At 34.4% G+C, this 20,719-nt stretch overlaps 1 protein-coding gene across 5 annotated transcripts in view; it reads left to right on the plus strand.

Annotated features, from left to right (window-relative positions):
- CADM2 (cell adhesion molecule 2) overlaps positions 1 to 20,719 on the plus strand; it is a 1,201,425-nt gene that overhangs the window by 1,107,916 nt on the left and 72,790 nt on the right. For 3 of the 5 annotated variants that reach the window (XM_043892915.1, XM_043892916.1, XM_043892919.1), the window contains one exon: positions 10,812 to 10,931. The exons of the other annotated variants lie outside the window; for them this stretch is intronic. In XM_043892915.1, coding sequence (XP_043748850.1) covers positions 10,812 to 10,931 — 120 coding nt within the window. The remainder of the gene's footprint in view (positions 1 to 10,811; positions 10,932 to 20,719) is intronic. 5 annotated transcript variants of the gene reach the window in all.

Here is a 20,719-nt window from a genome sequence, read left to right on the forward strand (position 1 = left end):
GGTTACCATATGGCTCTGGAAGAGGAGGCAAGCTCTGGCTTGTTGAGGCCTTGTCAACCTGGAGATTGTCATTTAAGTAAAAGCCTTGGTGCTGTTATCCATTCTTATGCTATAATCCAAATAGGCTGTTACAAGTAGCTGAACATAATGGGAACAGATAAATGTCCTCTGCACAGGCAAAAAAATCAAATACAGTAAACTTTTCCTTTTACAGTTGCTTCCAATGGCACTGTAATTATCGATAAAGTTAAAGATGCCTTACTATTTTTAAAATTAGGGAATGTGAATAATTTCTATCAGAAAGCTACTTCTTACATTAATATGTCAAATTCTGGTTAACAATATTCCACTAATAGCCTTTCATATCTCCAATAATAAACCTTGGTTTGGATTCGCTGTTGATTATCCCAGGACCACCTAGGGGAGTTAGTGACAGAAAGTGGAAAGGAAGTAGACACATGAGTCCAGACTAAATGGTAACAGTTTTTCTCCCTATTGAATACTGGTCCTTGGAGAGGAAACAAACAGCTTGTGCTTCTGGGACTCTTTAGACTTAATTTTGCTTCGAAAATCCAATCTGAATGGGCCAGAATGCCATTTTTAAAAAGAGAAACTGCCACAAAACAAAACAGGTTGACAAGTTAGAAATTATTGTACACTGCATTTGTAGAGAACAGAATATACCTTTAACCTGAAAAGCTCGTTATTGGAAAAAAGGTGCTGTAATACTCTGGAGTTTATTGTATACAGTGCTTGTTGGAAGTGATTTCATTTTGACAAGGTTATACAGGATCTGTTGTGCTCTAATAAGCTCCAATAACAAAATATAGTTGCGTTTTTTGAATTCCTTCATTAGGATGTGAAAAAGGGCTCTTTTTCTATTATTTTGAATTGAGTGTGATGATTTAGAGCTCTGACACTTTTAAAAACATTGAAAAGTTGCATTTGGAATGTAATATTCTTCAGTATGCTGCATTTTAATTTTTTAGACTGGATGATTCTTAGCAGAAATTCCTAAAAATTACTTCATGAATGGTAAAAGGAGGAGGAAGGATAATTTTTTTGCAGAGATCAACCATGTATAAGGTGCAATTACTGATCCATGTCTTTAAAATTGATGCCATTTCCTATGTACTGATAACATTACTATTACCACCAAAAGATGCATTATTTATAAATTATCAGTCAAACTCAAAGCCTAGAGCTGAGTACCCTAAGGAGTCACAAGGGTACCATGGATTTGATACCTATTTCCTCTGTTATCTTATCATCTTTTATATTCATGAAAAAAAAAAACAAACTAGTAATGCATTAATTGCCAAGTAAATGTGATAGCTTCCCAGATTTCAACCATTAATTTCATGAGGAGCTATGGTATGTATTCTGTTTACTGTGAACTTTATTATTAAGAGAATAGTTGAGTGTATTAGTGACTATGTTACTTAAAAAAAATTTAAAAATTTTACCTTAATGCTACTCATGTATTTTGATAGATATTCTCCACTGAAGGAAAGATAGAGAGAGCAATATAACTAGTGAGAGGCACATAACTCTGGGTGGGATCACAATAGTGTGGTCATGAATGTAAACAACATTGTTATGGCAATACATCAGGCTCCTCTGTCCATGGGATTCTCCAGGCAAGAATACTGGAGTGGGTTGCCATGCCCTCCTCCAAGGGATCTTCCCAACCCAGGGATCAAACCCAGGTCTCCCTCATTGCAGGCAGATTCTCACCATTTGAGCCACCAGGGAAGCCCTTAATTTTATGGTAGAGGGGTATAGGTAACAAAATGCAGGAACACTAGATAAACTCAGAAAGCACAAAAAGTGTTCAGAAAAAGGAAATCATTTGGGGTTTAGTTGATCAAGGAAGTCTTTACAGAGCAGGTAGGAATAAGGCTGAAAGTTGAGGGTAGCATTTTACTAGGCACATCAAAAAAGGGGAGGCTACTTTAAGATGAGACTAGGTGATACCGATGGGTTGGATCAGAGTAAATTTGTACCAAGGCAAAGTTATATTTTTAAAAGCAAAAACATGCTGATTTCTAAAGATTGAGCTTACAGTTTATTAGGAACATAGGTCCATAAATATATGTGTCATGGTAATATGGAAAATAAGCATGTGTAGAGGTGAATGTGAAGTGCTTGAAAGCACGTTGAGGGAAGGAATTAAACATGAAAGAGAAAACTAATGTGAAACAGAATGTAACTCCGAAAACATGCAACAAAGAGAACAGAAAGAGCTGAGTCTAAAACTTGGGGAAGTCACTTGTGTCAGGGCAGATGTCTTGTGTTCCAGTCTTTGGCTTTTCTGTTTAAGCTAACTGGCATTATAAGAAATAAAGAAAAGAAGCCAGGCATACATGCGCTGAAGACCTCTAGCCCCTGTTGTTCCAGAAAACTTGAACAGTGAGGCAACTCAAGTGGGTATAAGTTTGGAGCTCAGATGAGAGTCATAGAGATTAAGCAGGAGACATGATGGACTGATGAACTGTCATAGCAAAGTTTAGCCGTGGTCCCTGGGAACACAGATTTTGGTTTCCTGATTCAATAGCTTTGTTGTATGAGTAGAAATTGTGTTTCTGCAAGTGAATAGGTTCTTATAGAAGTAACCCACAGTATTTATACTGCATTAATTTGTACTCAACATTCACTCACATGAATAACTTTTGCCGCTTACTCAGATTTTGTCTTCATAATATACAATTGCACAATTGACTAGATTTGGGGTTTTATCTGACATTATTGAAATATTCCTGAATTTTCCTTATATGTTAGGGTAACTCTTTATATATGTTACAAGTAAGATGAAAATTGTAATTTATTTTAACTTAACCTCTTTGTGTAGGTAAAACTATAGGCAAATATTTTCATGCTTGGACCTTTATTTTTCTCAGCTCCCCATCAATACAAATTTGCAAATTTTTTCTTTAAAGGAAATTCCTGATTTTATTATGGCTACTATAGTTTTCTAAAACAATAACATTTTATTAATAAATAATAAATAATGAATCTTGGACCTCTATGAATTCATTTAAATATCTTATTTAAACCACAAAACCATTTTAGCAAGTTTTACCCATGTTAGTATATAGTAGGAGAAGGCAATGGCAACCCACTCCAGTACTCTTGCCTGGAGAATCCCATGGATGGAGGAGCCTAGTAGGCTGCAGTCCATGGGGTCGCCAAGAGTCAGATATGACTGAACGACTTCACCTTCACTTTTCATTTTTATGCACTGGAGAAGGAAATGGCAAGCCACTCCAGTGTTCTTGCCTGGAGAATCCCAGGGACGGGGGAGCCTGGTGGGCTGCCGTCTATGAGGTCGCACAGAGTTGGACACGACTGAAGTGACTTAGCAGCAGCAGCAGCAACAGTATATAGTAAATGAGTAGCTCCCTAAAATTTAATCTGCTAAGAAAGGATTTAAACACATAATCACAATTTTAGAGATCGGTGTTACACATTTGTATATATTGTGATAACAATTTTTAACAACTTGAAGATACTATTGTTTCACATTCAAATTTCTTACTTACTAGAAGATGTTTTGTTATTTATGATTTTGAAGAACTTTATTGAAATTTCTCTTTTTGGTTTTAAATTTTATCTATATACTAATTTCTCTGATCAGATCTAAATTAAAATAGGCAAAATCTTAATTATTTTCACTTTGTTCATTTTTAAAAATACCTATTTACATAAACTACATTTTTTATCAGTTGTTAGCTTCATCATTTTTATGTTAATATCTAGAAAATATATTATATAATACAGTAAATTTGTAAATTATAAATGCTGAACTTCTTAACTTAGCCACTTTTTTTTTTTTCAGGCAAATTCAACAGTATTTAATTAGATTAACATGCTCTCCAAGGAAAATGACAATGAAAAATTTGAACCAGTCTTTATATTGTAGAAAACAGAGATGAAATATCATGTAGTTAATTGGTTGATCTATTAGATAGCTGCCATTTCTGAATGTTAATATCCACAAATTATATACTATTGATTTTTTCTGTTTTTCATTTATAGCTATTTTTGTATCCATTTAAATACCCTTTAATCATAGGATGTGAACATGTAAGGCAAAATCTTCTAAATTGATGTCATATTTAGCAGATTACTTATAATATTAATATGACTGCAGATTATGTGGCTTTATGAACAGAATTAATAAATTGATGTTGAAGCAGGATTAAGTTACTTTTATTGTATATGTGCACATTTTTAATTCTTCTGCATATAAATCAGTGTATTTTTATTCTACACATTGTATTTTATTCAACAAGGAGAGAGAAAAAATGAATGTGTTGTAAAAAAGGAGACAATGATCTGCATTTTATATCCTGTGCTATATTTGATTGAGTATGCTTTATGTTAATAGCATAATGGTTTTAAAACATACAAGATTCTAGATACCTCAAAAATAAGGTAATGACTATTACTTGTGTTTCCAATTTTGTATTTCCTTAAGGAAATATAGCTTCACTCTCATTATCAATGTTTAAATAAAAGGCCAAAACCTTTAAAATAATTGCTGAATGATGTTAAATATTGGTGCTCACTTGTAGGGGTAAAAACTAGAGAGGTAGATGTTTGGACTCAGGAAGACAGCTCAGAATTTCACTAATTTCTGCTTTGACAAGAGTTACAGTCAGGCAGGTAAAATAAATCATCTTGAGATGGAAATGTTAGAGAAATTTGTCTCTCCAGTATACTTGTATATTTAAGAAAATTATCTCTATAATATGGCATATGTATGTATGATTTTCAAGGCAAGGAAACTATCTCAAAATCTTCTCATCCATTAAGTGGGGATAGTAATAGATAACTCACAATTTTGCTGTGATCATTTACCACTGATCACAATGAGTTACTCAGTGGTCTTTCCTAGCCTTTCACCCTTTCTTGGAAAGTCTCAAATCAGGTGAAAATGGAGGGAGTTCCCAAGGAGATGCGGAGTGCAAGAATCTCAGGTCAGGCTCACACAGCTTTCAGAGTAGCAGAATATATAGACAAAAACTCAGTCTGTTTTGTTGTTTATTGTTGTGGTTGCTTAGTCACTAAGTCTTGTCAGACTCTTTGCAGCCCCATGGACTATAACTCACCAGGCACCTCTGTCTGTGGAATTTTCCAGGGGAGAATTGTGGAGTGGATTGACATTTTCTTCTCCAGGGGATCTTTTTGACCCAGGAATCAAATCCGCATCTCCTGCATTGGCAGGTGGATTCTTTACCACTGGGTCACCAGGGAAGTCCTCATTTTGTTAGCAAGGATATTTACTGAAAGGACTTTCAGATTGTAGTCTTGAAAATGTATGCTTCAGGAAATAAAAAGTTTCTGTATTAGTAAGCTGTAATGTTCTTTATCTTTCTGGCTTACTTCACTCTGTATAATGGGCTCCAGTTTCATCCATCTCATTAGAACTCATTCAAATGAATTCTTTTTAATGGCTGAGTAATATTCCATGGTGTATATGTACCACAGCTTCCTTATCCATTCGTCTGCTGATGGGCATCTAGGTTGCTTCCATGTCCTGGCAATTATAAACAGTGCTGCGATGAACATTGGGGTGCACGTGTCTCTTTCAGATCTGGTTTCCTCAGTGTGTATGCCCAGGAGTGGGATTGCTGGGTCATATGGCAGTTCTATTTCCAGTTTTTTAAGAAATCTCCACACTGTTCTCCATAGCGGCTGTACTAGTTTGCATTCCCACCAACAGTGTAAGAGGGTTCCCTTTTCTCCACACCCTCTCCAGCATTTATTGCTTGTAGACTTTTGGATAGCAGCCATCCTGACTGGCGTGTAATGGTACCTCATTGTGGTTTTGATTTGCATTTCTCTGATAATGAGTGATGTTGAGCATCTTTTCATGTGTTTGTTAGCCATCTGTATGTCTTCTTTGGAGAAATGTCTGTTTAGTTCTTTGGCCCATTTTTTTGATTGGGTCATTTATTTTTCTGGAATTGAGCTGCAGGAATTGCTTGCTCAATTATTTTTGAGATTAATCCTTTGTCTGTTTCTTCATTTGCTATTATTTTCTCCCAATCTGAGGGCTGTCTTTACTAACACATATATATGGAATTTAGAAAGAGGGTAATGATAACCCTATATGCAAAACAGAAAAAGAGACACAGATGTACAGAACAGACTTTTGGACTCTGTGGGAGAAGGCAAGGGTGGGATATTTTGAGAGAACAGCATCGAAACATGTATATTATCTATGGTGAAACAGATTACCAGCCCAGGTTGGATGCATGAGACAAGTGCTTGGGCCTGGTGCACTGGGAAGACCCAGAAAGATAGGGTAGAGAGGGAAGGTGGGAGGGGGGAGTGGTATGGGGAATACATGTAACTCCATGGCTGATTCATGTCAATGTATGACAAAACCCACTACAGTATTGTAAAGTAATTAGCCTCCAACTAATAAAAATAAATGAAAAAAAAATTTCTGTATGTGGTAAGGACGGAGAACTTTTTGTAATCAGTAGCAATGAAATCAGTTCGGTCACTCAGTCGTGTCTGACTCTTTGTAACTCCATGAACCCCAGCACACCAGGCCTCCCTGTCCATCACCAACTCCCGGAGTCCACACAAACCTATCTCCATTGAGTCGGTGATGCCATCCAACCATCTCATCCTCTGTCGTCCCCTTCTCCTCCTGCCCTCAATCCTTCCCAGCATCAGGGTCTTTTCAAGTGAGTCAGCTCTTTGCATCAGGTGGCCAAAGTATTGGAGTTTCAGCTTCAGCATCAGTCCTTCCAATGAACACCCAGGACTGATCTCCTTTAGGATGGACTGGTTGAAACTCCTTGCAGTCCAAGGGACTCTCAAGAGTCTTTTCCAACACCACAGTTCAAAAGCATCAACTCTTCTGCACTAAGCTTTCTTTAGAGTCCAACTCTCACATCCATACATGACTACTGGAAAAACCATAGCCTTGACTAGACAGACCTTTGTTGGCAATGTAATGTCTCTGTTTTTCAATATGCTGTCTAGGTTGGTCATAACTTTCCTTCCAAGGAGTAAGCATCTTTTAGTTTCATGTCTGCAATCATCATCTGCAGTGGTTTTGGAGCCCAGAAAAATAAAATCAGCCACTGTTTCCATTGCTTCCCCATCTATTTGTCATGAGGTGATGGGACTGGATGCCATGATCTTAGTTTTCTGAATATTGAACTTTAAGCCAATTTTTTCACTCTCCTCTTTCACTTTCATCAAGAGGCTCTTTAGTTCTTCTTCACTTTCTGCCATAAGGGTGGTGTCATCTGCATATCTGAGGTTATTGATATTTCTCCTGGCAATATTGATTCCAGCTTGTGCTTCCTCCAGCCCAGCATTTTTCATGATGTACTCTGCATATAAGTTAAATAACCAGGGTGACAATATGCAGCCTTGACATACTCCTTTTCTTATTTGGAACCAGTCAGTTGTTCCATGTCCTGTTCTAACTGTTGCTTCCTGACCTGCATACAGGTTTCTCAAGGGGCAGGTTAGGTGGTCTGGTATTCCCATCTCTTTCAGAATTTTCCACAGTGTATTGTGATCCACACAGCCAAAGGCTTTGGCATAGCCAATAAAGCAGAAATAGATGTTTTTCTGGAACTCTCTTGCTTTTTTGATGATCCAGTGGATGTTGGCACTTTGATCTCTGGTTCCTCTACCTTTTCTAAAACAAGCTTGAACATCTGGAAGTTCATGGTTCACGTATTGCTGAGGCCTGGCTTGGAAAATTTTAAGCATCACTTTACTAGCGTGTGAGATGAGTGCAGTTGTGCAGTAGTTGGATCATTCTTTGGCATTGCCTTTCTTTGGGTAATGAAATATTTTAGTTTTATATTAACTTGTCAAAAAATTGACTTTTCTATATCCCCTAAAATACGTTATATGCTTATAATTCTATGAACAAATTCATTTAGTAAATTTTTATTGGCCTTCTAAATTGTGCTAGGTACCAACAAAAAAGCAGGCAGAATTTTTCCATTCAAAGCTTCATTGCCAAGTGGTGAAACTGAGTAAAATCATAGCAATAGAAAGTTTAGGTACAAGAAGTATCACTCGATTCTCTTGGTCTTTCTGAGAATTCCAACTAATTCCAGCTAATCTTACATGGTTGAGTTGTAATTGATTCTGATTACTCTCCTGGCATTGAATATTAAGATTAAATGTTTGCTATTTCACAATAAAGTTGAAAGAATTGAATGAACAGTGTGGTGAGAAGAAAGAACAGAATAAAGAATCCCTCAGTTTTTTGTTTTTGTTTTTTTTTTTCAAAAACAAAAATGTTTCCAAACATGTAAGCTGAAATAATGTTACTAGTGATTAAAAATATGTAAGAGTGCCTGGGAGTGATTTGTTATTTGACAAGTCATTTTCTTGACCCAGCTGTCATATCAGCCAAGGTGGTTCCCATCAATTGCTTTCAGCCACTTTCTTTTTAGGTGCATATGAAGTCAAGGGGAGAAGATGAGAGAAAATGATGATCAGATAAGCAAGAGCCAGATTGTGAGTCAATAATGACTAGTGGTGGACATTGTAAAAGACTCTAGGGCAGGTCTCTTAAAGTAGATTAGCAATTATTAAAACTACCCACTGTTTTTATATTTTTTGAATATTAGCATGGGGATGGAAGCCCCTATATATCATGTATCTTCACATGGAAAAAAGAATATTGCTTGGTTTATAGAAGAATGTGCATGAAAATATGTAGATTGTCTCCAAAACAAATCAGAGTTAGTTATTGCCCATCTTTGTTGATACACAGTAAGGTAAAGAAATCTAAACAATGTGAGATTTTTTGCTAAACAAACAAATAAATAAAAACACCAAATCCTGTTATTTGCATCTGAGAATCAAATGATATAGATGATTTTGAAAAACTGCTTTTCAGAGCCAATGAAATTTTCTTCTAATCCAGTGTCTAATAGCAAATAATCTAATATTTTATAACCTGTGATAGTTTGGTGATATCAAGTTCTTTCCACTGAGTTTTAAGGGACTTATATTATTGTATATTCTTATATTTGATAGACCTGGAAAATATTTCCCTTTTCACTAATTAAGTACATATATTTGGAGATTCTAATGAGCAAATGATTTTGCTAACTGACAAAAATTCTATTATTTTCTAATTTGAATATTTGTAAAAATTCGAATTACTTTTTTTTTTTTTAATTTAGAAAATGTCTTTCATTTATCTCCAGCATGCCTAACTATTTAGGAAGGCTTATAATGAAAATAAGAAGGTATAACAAATTAGTAAACAAGAGATGAGCGTGCATGTATACATAGTATTTATTCATTTATAATGTTGTTAAAGTCAATTCTACTTCATGATCATGTTAATTGCACCCCAGGTAATACCCATTTTCTCTAGTGACTAATGTAGCACCATTGGATTTTCAGGAGGTTATTTTCTTAATTTGACTAGCCAGGAAGTATTTTCCCTGTTGAAAAACAGGTGTAAACATCAATACCAAAGATAAGAGAATGATCTCATGCTGTTTTCTGATGTCTCCAGCTTAGACAATTCAGCAGGTTAAAGTCTGAGGATTGAGTAGGGCTATTTATCAAAAGTAAGGAACTAGAAAAATTTTAGTGTAACTCACAGACTTTAACTGAGGGAATGACAGGAAGCCTTTTAATAGCAAAATAATCTATCAAATGCTCTGAATATATAGGGGCTGTGTAACAAACATGTGAAATCAAATTCCAGCACAGTAACAACAGGTAATTTGTGAACTGTTTCTCATTTCCTCACTGTGTAAATTATATGCCTATACACCTGAGACAAGAGTTGACTCTCAGGATCTTAATGAAATTCTCATTGCTTGACACTGGCTATATTGTTTCAGTGTTTATGCTGCTTTTCCAAGTTTCAGCTGCTTTTGAGTGAAAGGAAGGAAAATCTTGTTAAACTCTCAACTATTTTTCAGTCTATTATGTCCTCTGTACTTTAATCTACTGTCAACTTTTGCCAGCTTTGACTATTTATGGACTAGAGGTTGAATATTATGGTTCAAATCTATGTTCAATAACTTCTCCTAGGTATGCCAAATAATATGAATCATAAACATTTCAGATATTGAGTTCCATGCTAGTTGACCCAATACTTGTTAAAGACTTCTATGTACTGAAAAATTGTTAGAAGGCGTTGCCAGCTAATCAGGGTAAGAATTGCAAGATTCTAAGCTGTGCATTAACACCATTTGTGAGAAAAGGAAAAGCAAAATAATAGTAATAATAATAATAATAACAATTGGCTTTGTTTTTGTTTGTATCTAAAGATTGCTTTCACCCTATTTCCTATCATTGTTTGCCTAAAAATATCAAAAAGTATTTAACATGCATATACTCATCCATCGTTAACGTTTCTTTAATCTTACATGGTGGTGTTATTTGTGTATATTTTCTGTTGTGTTGTTTCTTTGTTTACTTCTTTGACAAAGCATGTCAATTTTTGTTTTACCTATCTGTATTTTGCTACTGCATGTCAAACATTTTAAATGACTCAATGAACAAATGAATTCTTGTCATTTTAAATTTCACTCAAAATATTGCAAGCCGTCTGCTTATTCTCAAACATTGCTCCAGGTTTTTGCTTTGTGTAAGAGCATGAAAAATAAGTGAACAAAAAAATGACAAGAACTGCGTGGTACAAGGAGCTTTGTACCAGATAATCTGTTTAAGCCTGTTAAATTTAAACCTAAATAAGATATGTGTATTTATAATTTGAATCATTTATGTTTCTGTTTTGTTTGCATGATATGATTTTGTTTTATATTTTGTTTTTTTCCACTCACCAGATGTTCCCAACACTTTGCTTCCCACTACTATCATCCCCTCCCTTACCTCTGCAACAGTCACAACCACTGTAGCCATAACAACCTGCCCAACCACATCTGCAACAACCAGCAACATGAGAGGTACAGTATGCTTCTTTGTTATGGCCTAGAAAACACGTTAAATAGAAATTTATAGGGCTCACTTTTTCTAAAGAGTAGAAGAATTGAGATCCAATTTTACTTAATTATACGGAATAATTAAATCAAGTCAGTTACTGTCAGTTAGGGTTATTGTAATAAAATATGAGACAAGATGGTATATTTTAATTTTTCTTAGTGTCATATGATTCATGAAAATGTCCAGAATATAGGTAAAAAAAATATGGTGCTCTGAAGCACTGACATATTAAAATGTGAACATGGGAGACTTTTTTTTTTACCTTATCTTATAGAAACAAGCAAAGAAATAAGATGTTCAAAAATGCAGAGGTAGTTTTTGCTTTCTTATGACCCTACATTAGTGTTAATGATTTTTTATTTCTCTGCAACTAGATTAAAATGGCTGCAGTGTTGAGTTTGTTCTAAAATTAGCATGACAGGGGTCATTATAAGATATTTACCACATAGAACTTTTAGGTAAATATTTAATATATCATTCTAAAGTGATTTTCTGAGTGGAGCTACTTCTTGTACTTAGAGAGTGTTCCAAAAGCAAATGTTCTAGGCTTATCCAGGATGACAGGAATTGATGGTTGGCTCTAGGAATAATTTCTGGTGTCTGATTACTAATAAGTTGTTTTTCTGAAGCACAGCAACCAAAAAGATATTGAAGCAATTCTTAAGGGCAAAAAAAAAAAAAAAAAAAAAAAAAATCATTATGTCATGGTTCAAAAATATCAAAAAACATTTCTGAGTAGTTAAGTGGTTGTTAGATAATGAAGAAATGAAAAGTTTTTTTGAGATTTTTGAGCACATTATAGAAATACACATTTTAAACTTTATTTCTATGTTCAGAGACAATGTGTCCTATTTAAGTCTGTCATTTACTCTTATACATGCTTGTACTTGTTTTATGTCATGTTGGCTATACTAATATGTGTTAAATGTAGCAATTTAATTTGAGCTCATAAGGACTTTACAAAAATATGTATCTAAAGTTTCATCAGGGATACACTTAACATTGTTTTCCTTCACTTGTAAAGACTATTCAATTAGACTTCTTATGTTTCTTAGAATTTTTATTAATTCTCAGTATTACATTGAGTTGCTGCTAGCTTTTACTTCGTGTTTGTAGTATTTTTTCTCTTGTTCCAGAAAAATATTTTAGTATCTGGTAAGTGTTCATTTTTAATAATTAAGTTCTGTTATGCAGGGTACACGATTGATAGCTAAAACTTGATGGTGATAACAATAAAAATCATTAAAAATACCTAGTATTATTAAAAAAAAAACTCTATTTGATTTAAATCTAAAAGTAGAACAGTTTAAAGGTCATTCTTATAACAGTGTGTATGAAATGGGTGGAAAAACAATAAAAATGAAGAAAAAAACACTTTATGATAATATATGAAATGTAAAATATCTAATGTTCTACTTTGCTTTACTTATTGTTTTTTTAAAGATTTTTACAAACAGTAATTCAGATGAAATGTAGCTATTGCTTTCCCACAAAATCTCTATGGTAATGTTAAGTTCTAAGTGTACAAAGAAATCACTTTGATGGAAAAGGATATGTTGGTTTAATTTTTTAAAAAAGACCTACTTATAACAAAAAAAGCCTAATTAATTTCTTCTTCAATATGTACTTATCAAATACCTGTTATATATATTATATAAACAGCACTATGCCAGGGCTTGAAATTATGCATATTAAGCATATTGTATCTAAAAACACTAGCAAATTAATGCATTTTCCCCAAATAATCAGTGCCTGGGCTTAACTAGTTAAGGCATTCATATTTTTTTTTTTTCCTCTCTATTTTGGATGCCTTTTTATTTCTTTTTTTTTTTCCATTTATTTTTATTAGTTGGAGGCTAATTACTTTACAGTATTGTAGTGGTTTTTGCCATACATTAACATGAGTTAGCCATGGATTTGGCATGCATAGTTTTTGTGAGCATATATACATTAGGCTAAAATAAGAGAAAATATTTTATTTCAATGTGAAGTGCTTAACAACAGTTTTTTATATTTATTCACATGCATCTTAAGTGAATCTTACTGGTTCCATTTTAATCAGCCTGCTAAAATGAAATCAGTTTTCTGCTTTTTCAAGTAAATTCATTTTTTAAAGGTTTCCTAAAATGTTTTGTAAACTTTACACCATGAAATTCAAAAATAATAAAAAAAGATATTTTTCCTTCAAAGAATCACATGAATAAATAAACTTCAAAGAAGACACACACACACACACACACACACACACACACACACACCCCGTTCCATCTTTCTTTACTTAGCAGTTGAAACATCATTTTTCAAATGGCATCAAGATATATGAAAAGAAAACATTTTATGTGTTAAGCAATTCATAGCAACTATTTTATACAGAAAAAATAGTAACACTGACATCAAATGTTAGTATAACGTCTATTTTTCCTTGCTAACTTCAACAAATAACTGGGAACTGAAGAAAGTCACTAAGCTCACTTGCATGATTAATGTTCTAGTCCATGTTTGAGGGAGTTGGGAATTTTGTCAATATATAAATATTTTATGATTTTTGTACTCTGCCACTTATAAGTTATATGATATTCACTTAGCCATGCATTACCTATTAAATTAGAGCTTTCAGATGCAATTATATTTTAGTGGAACTCATTTTTTTATAAAATGGCCAAAGATGTTACACAATTATCATTTAAAAGATATAATAAAAATATGTTGTCTAAGAAAAGCTAAGGACTAAATATTTTCAATTTGTCAATTTTTTTAAGTTTATCTGCTTCATCCCTGTCTGTCATTCAGTCATCTTAAGTAAACTAACTATATTTAATTTTATTAGCTTTAAATATCGTTTCTTCAGATTTCACAAATATAACATTTATCTCTATCTGTACATACATATTTAATAAATTACCACAAATAAATCACCATTCATATCTCCATTTCTACTCTTTCACCACCCCTGCGATTGCTGAGTTTTCTTCTCTAGGTTAACATCTGGTTTAAAAATGAAGACTCATAGCTGCAGCTGGATTAAAAATCAAGATAAAATAGAACAAAAGAAGCTACTCAAATTGCCAGTTATAACCTTGAGAATCTGCACATCTCTTCAGTTTGGATGTGAAATGCACCCTTGTGTGCAGGAAGAAGGGCTTCAACCACAGGGAAGAAAGCTGGCAATTAGCAGTATCTTGTTAGGAATAAGTGTGCTAAAAGACAGAGAAAGGAGGAAACTTTACCAGAAGTGGGAAAGACAGAGAATAAGTGAGTCCAGGAGACATCTGTAGGTGTGAGCTGTACTTCTTCTGTTTGGTCTGTAGTCTTTGGTCTTAGATGTTGAACCAAACTTAGCACCTGCATTTTCATCAGAAAAATGAGAAACACTCAATTCTCCGATTGTCTTGAGGACTGAATAATATTAGAATTCTGGCAACATAATCAGCACTCAATGTATGACAATTATTGCTTAGTTCTTTTGAGTAGAGTGAATATATTCACATTTGCATCATACAATTAATGAAATTGTATATTTTTCCTATAATAATTCTAATTTTGACAAAATTATTTGGTGTTAATGTACCGATTGCATTTTAATTTCAAGCCTACTTTTAATTATGTCAAAAATTAAATAATAAAATGGCATTAAAACATATGGAACTTACCTATCCTTGAATATAGCAACAATTAATAAATTGTCTATGAAGTTTATAGTATTATTGATTTATATCATATATCTAAAATCTGAACATTTTGTAGATCTCTCAAACATTTTTCTTTACAAAATGTCATTGCTATAGCACATTTTCTGCTAACAGAAGTTGCAACTTTTTAAAGCTAGTGGCCTGATTAATCCTATCAACTAATTTAGAAGATATATACCTATATATCTGTATCTGTATCTATCTACCCATCCATCTATCCATATATACTTTTTTATGAATTTGGGGTTTTCTTATCACTTTAATAAATTTTTAATGAGATAAACTTTGATGAGTTAAATATGATCATTTATAAAATGCTTCCAAATGACTTGATGTGATTTCTAGAATTAATATTATTTTTGCATGGTATGCTTCCTTTGAAAGCATTTTTTATTTTTAATTTTTTTTTATTAGTTGGAGGCTAATTACTTCACAACATTTCAGTGGGTTTTGTCATACATTGACATGAATCAGCCATAGATCTACACCCATTCCCCATCCCAATCCCCCCTCCCACCTCCCCCTCCACCCGATTCCTCTGGGTCTTCCCAGTGCACCAGGCCCGAGCACCTGTCCCATGCATCCCACCTGGGCTGGTGATCTGTTTCACCATAGATAGTATACATGCTGTTCTTTTGAAACATCCCACCCTCACCTTCTCCCACAGAGTCCAAAAGTCTGTTCTGTATCTCTGTGTCTCTTTTTCTGTTTTGCATATAGGGTTATCGTTACCATCTTTCTAAATTCCATATATATGTGTTAGTATGCTGTAATGTTCTTTATCTTTCTGGCTTACTTCACTCTGTATGATGGGCTCCAGTTTCATCCATCTCATTAGAACTGATTCAAATGAATTCTTTTTGATGGCTGAGTAATATTCCATGGTGTATATGTACCACAGCTTCCTTATCCATTCATGTGCTGATGGGCATCTAGGTTGCTTCCATGTCCTGGCTATTATAAACAGTGCTGCGATGAACATTGGGGTGCACGTGTCTCTTTCAGATCTGGTTTCCTCAGTGTGTATGCCCAGGAGTGGGATTGCTGGGTCATATGGCAGTTCTATTTCCAGTTTTTTAAGGAATCTCCACACTGTTTTCCATAGTGGCTGTACTAGTTTGCATTCCCACCAACAGTGTAAGAGGGTTCCCTTTTCTCCACACCCTCTCCAGCATTTATTGCTTGTAGACTTTTGGATAGCAGCCATCCTGACTGGTGTGTAATGGTACCTCATTGTGGTTTTGATTTGCATTTCTCTAATAATGAGTGATGTTGAGCACCTTTTCATGTGTTTGTTAGCCATCTGTATGTCTTCTTTGGAGAAATGTCTGTTTAGTTCTTTGGCCCATTTTTTGATTGGGTCATTTATTTTTCTGGAATTGAGCTTCAGGAGTTGCTTGTATATTTTTGAGATTAATCTTTTGTCTGTTTCTTCATTTGCTATTATTTTCTCCCAATCTGAGGGCTGTCTTTTCACCTTACTTATAGTTTCCTTTGTAGTGCAAAAGCTTTTAAGTTTCATTAGATCCCATTTGTTTAGTTTTGCTTTTATTTCCAATATTCTGGGAGGTGGGTCATAGAGGATCTTGCTGTGATTTATGTCGGAGAGTGTTTTGCCTATGTTCTCCTCTAGGAGTTTTATAGTTTCTGGTCTGACATTTAGATCTTTAATCCATTTTGAGTTTATTTTTGTGTATGGTGTTAGAAAGTGTTCTAGTTTCATTCTTTTACAAGTGGTTGACCAGTTTTCCCAGCACCACTTGTTAAAGAGGTTGTCTTTTTTCCATTGTATATCCTTGCCTCCTTTGTCAAAGATAAGGTGTCCATAGGTTCGTGGATTTATCTCTGGGCTTTCTATTCTGTTCCATTGGTCTATATTTCTGTCTTTGTGCCAGTACCACACTGTCTTGATGACTGTGGCTTTGTAGTAGAGTCTGAAGTCAGGCAGGTTGATTCCTCCAGTTCCATTCTTCTTTCTCAAGATTACTTTGGCTATTCGAGGTTTTTTGTATTTCCATACAAATTGTGAAATTCTTTGGTCTAGTTCTGTGAAAAATACCGTTGGTAGCTTGATAGGGATTGCATTGAATCTATAGATTGCTTTGGGTAGAATAGCCATTTTGACAATATTGATTCTTCCAATCCATGAACACGGTATGTTTCTCCATCTGTTTGTGTCCTCTTTGATTTCTTTCATCAGTGTTTTATAGTTTATATGAAAGCATTTTTAATTTTTTAAAATAACTTCTTTACTCACTTAGTTTTAGCTGTGCTGGGTCTTCATTGCCATGCAGGCTTTTTCTAGTTCCAGCAAGCAGGGCCTACACTTTAGTTGCAGTGCAAGGACTTTTTATTGCGGTGGCTTCTCTTGTTGCAGAGCATGGACTCTAGGGCATGTGAACTTCCTTATTTGCAGTGGACTCAGTAGTTGCAATTCCCAGGCTATAGAGCACAGGCTCAGTAGTTGTGACACATGGGTTTGGTGCTCCACAACCTGTTGGATCTTCCTGGATCAGGGATGGGACCTGTGTCTCCTGCATTGGCAGTCAGAATCTTCACTACCGAGCCACCAGGGAAGCCCTAAAATTTTTTATCATATTGTACCTTTTCAGTTTTATATAAACTATCTCATAATCTAAGAATCTTTAACAGCACCCTCATTTATAGATCATGATATGAAGATATTGAAAATTCAGGAAATATCTATGAGACATAGTGAGATAAATAAGTGATTATGTCTATTTATCATGATTTTTAAAAGTAGAATTCACCATTCAAGCCTTTGTGCTTACCAAGACAGAAAAACTCCTAAATGCCTACTTGTTACCTGTTTCTGCCTCTGTAAGACTGTTAAGTAAACTACAGGTGCAGAAATGAAATGACATATAGGGAGAAAAGGTATAAAATATCTAATATACTCCCTGTCCTGTTCAAATACTTCATGCATTTCAATGTTTGAGATAGGAAAAAAAAAATCCTAAAAGTGATGATGACATCATTTATACAATCCATATAAAAATCCAAATGAATTATTGGTTCAAGTATTGATTTATTTTACATCAGACTTAAAAATGGAAAAATAATTTTTGTTAATAAAACTGTACCATTTTGCTTATAATCACAACCAATTTATTAACTATAATGAGGTAATTGGAGTGGAACCTTACTTCAGAATGGCACTGCAAATTTTTTCTTAAGAAATATATTTTTTAAATTTACCAAATCAATTATTATCAAATTATCTATAACCAGAAAAATATGACCAATATCAAAAAATTTAGAGATGAGTTATGGCTTTGGTCCCAGCCTATTGATAATGATGCTTTTGGCCATGACTCCTTGAGGCAGTTGCCTCAGCTCCTATTGCTTTTAGGAGCACCTACAGACATTTCCTCCACTGAGGCCAGTATGGTTGGACCAGCCCTTGTTCTTAATATGGTCATTGGATGCACTTCAGCAAAAAAACAACAGGGAATGTAGAGGAACAAAATTACTACTCACAGATTCTAAAGGACCACCTAGAGAAGTCACAGTCAGAAAGACAGAGACAGTACACAGACTTGGTCTCTGGCTTTATTAGAGTTCAAAGGTTGGGTGTCTAGAGTTTTGTGGGCTCGCATCATTACTGCTAAATTTGAATTGTAAGAATGGGAATTAGGCATAGGAAGGGAGAGCCAGTTTCTCAATGTGATCAGTTGTCTGGGTTACTCAGGGATTTCTGAAAATAAGAAGTTTACAGGTGGGGCAGCCTAGTTCTTACCTGGTTGTTTTGCTAGGCTGACAATACATTTATTCAAGATGGATTTCTTTTGAACTGTATGTCTCTGTGATCAAAAGCTTAATTTCAAACATTAACTTAATATAGGGTTTCTCTGGTGGCTCAGAAGGTAAAGAATCTGCCTGCAATGTGGGAGACCTGGGTTTGATCCCTGGGTTGGGAAGAACTCCTGGAGAAGGGCATGGCAACCCACTCCAGTATTCTTGCCTGGGAAATCCAATGGCAAGAGAAGCCTGGTGGACTACAGTCCATGGGATTGAGAAGAGTCGGACATGACTGAGATTAAGCACACAGCACAATTTAATACAAATTCTTCACAATTAAATTACACATTAATTTATTTATGCCTGAAAATGTAATATTAAGTAAAATATTTCAGATTATTCAGGTAGAATTGAATGAATTTTAGCATACATCTGCAGTGATTATATCTCCACTCTAGAATTAAAGGCCCATAAATTTTAGCCCATATGCTGCCCTTGTAATTTAAAAATCATACAAAAATTGACTACTTAAATGTTTATAAATCTAGGAGCATATTTGGCCATTAAGTATAATCCTATTAAGTGTAATCCCCAAATATTGCCATTTGAAAGATCTCCCTTCTCTAACGATTTCTTGAAGCAATCTTAGTGACTTGTGGAAAAAAAATCATATGCATGAAGCTAAGCTGTATTCAATGAAAATAAATTGCTGAAGTATTTACTTTGTGCCAGCATAGAGAAATTGAGATGAATTATAATACTCAACTCATATTTAATGTGGGCATTTTTAATGAACTGTAATTGCCTACAATGTTGTTTGTGACATAATAGTTTTGTATGCAGATTCCGTTACTTCAACTGTTGTTTCATTTCTCTGGTTTCAAAATAAAATATGCTAACATAAAATAAACACAAAATGCATACCTGAGCACATCAAACTACTGTCTGAATCATCTATTTAATTAAATCAGGTTAAAAAGCAATAATGATCTGATTTGTGCTTCTAAAGTTTATTTCTTTTATGTCAAAAAATCTAATCTATATTTTGTTTTATTTGGTTTCATTAATGTGAGCCCTCCTCCCTCTTTTGGCACAGATACCTAAAAAATAGAATACAAAGAGATAAAGAAACATCTTTCAGAATAAAAGAAAAAAGAATGCTAGCACTGAGAAAGAATGAGTGGAGTAAAATCATTAAAGCTCTGATTTGTCAGAATAAATGCATTCAAATAGAGCATTTGCAATGGTAAAATATATCATCTTGACACAGTTAAATCCCTAAGTGTGCAAATCAAGAAATTGTTTATGAGCTTGTATTATGAGTGTTTAGCTATTAAAAATGTTTCTGATTTTATTGGTGGTAATAAAACACAATTTGCATGGTGTTGTGAGCTTTTAAAAATTAAGTGTCAATATGTTGGGCTTTTCTAAACTTGGAAAAAATGAAGTAATAGTTCAGTTTCCAGATGGTCCATATAGAGGGACCTGCTTATCTGCAAAAAGACAAGGTTCCACATTTAAACTGCTGCTGCTGCTGCTAAGTCACTTCAGTCGTGTCGGACTCTGTGACCCCATAGATGGCAGCCCGCCAGGCTCCTCCATCCCTGGCATTCTCCAGTCAAGAATACTGGAGTGGGTTGCCATTTCCTTCTCCAACCAAGTAGCTAAATTTCCACTAGTCTTTTACAAAACAATAATTATTATATAAAGTTGACTCTGTTTCAAAATTAAATATGTGAAACATAGTTCTTAATGGAAATAGATATTTAAAATGCTTCTTGCTTGGAAAGAATAAGCACAGTATATACTCTGGAAAGAATAAGCAGGATGAACGCTCACGGTCAATCTTGCTACAAGTACCATATTGTGAGTGACTACAGGTCAGACATGGGTGGGAGTGATGACTTGGGGTCCTGGTCTCTTTGTCAGCTAAGGACCCACACATTGGAATAGCAACAGTGTTTCAGATTAGGTTATTCCAAGAGAGCCCAAGATGCTAAATTTATTCTTTCTATTGTAGTAGCTCTTCCTTGGAATAAGAATCCCTTGTTATGTATAACCATTTCTGTAACTAAATAGAACATTTGCCTTGGACTTGTGTGAAGTTGAACTCTGGCAAAGTTTGAAAATCTTTAAATATTTTCTTATTCTTTATGGCAGTGAGGAAATATTTGAAGAAACTGATATTCATATTTTCTTTCCCATACCACCTAGTAAGGGAAGCAAAACACTCATGCTCTATTCTATTTTCCAAGGACAATCTTGTGGCTTGTGCAATTTAAAACATCAAATATTTTTAA

The sequence above is a fragment of the Cervus elaphus genome, chromosome 31 (genome assembly GCF_910594005.1).
Source record: "Cervus elaphus chromosome 31, mCerEla1.1, whole genome shotgun sequence".
Classification (NCBI taxonomy): domain Eukaryota; kingdom Metazoa; phylum Chordata; class Mammalia; order Artiodactyla; family Cervidae; genus Cervus; species Cervus elaphus.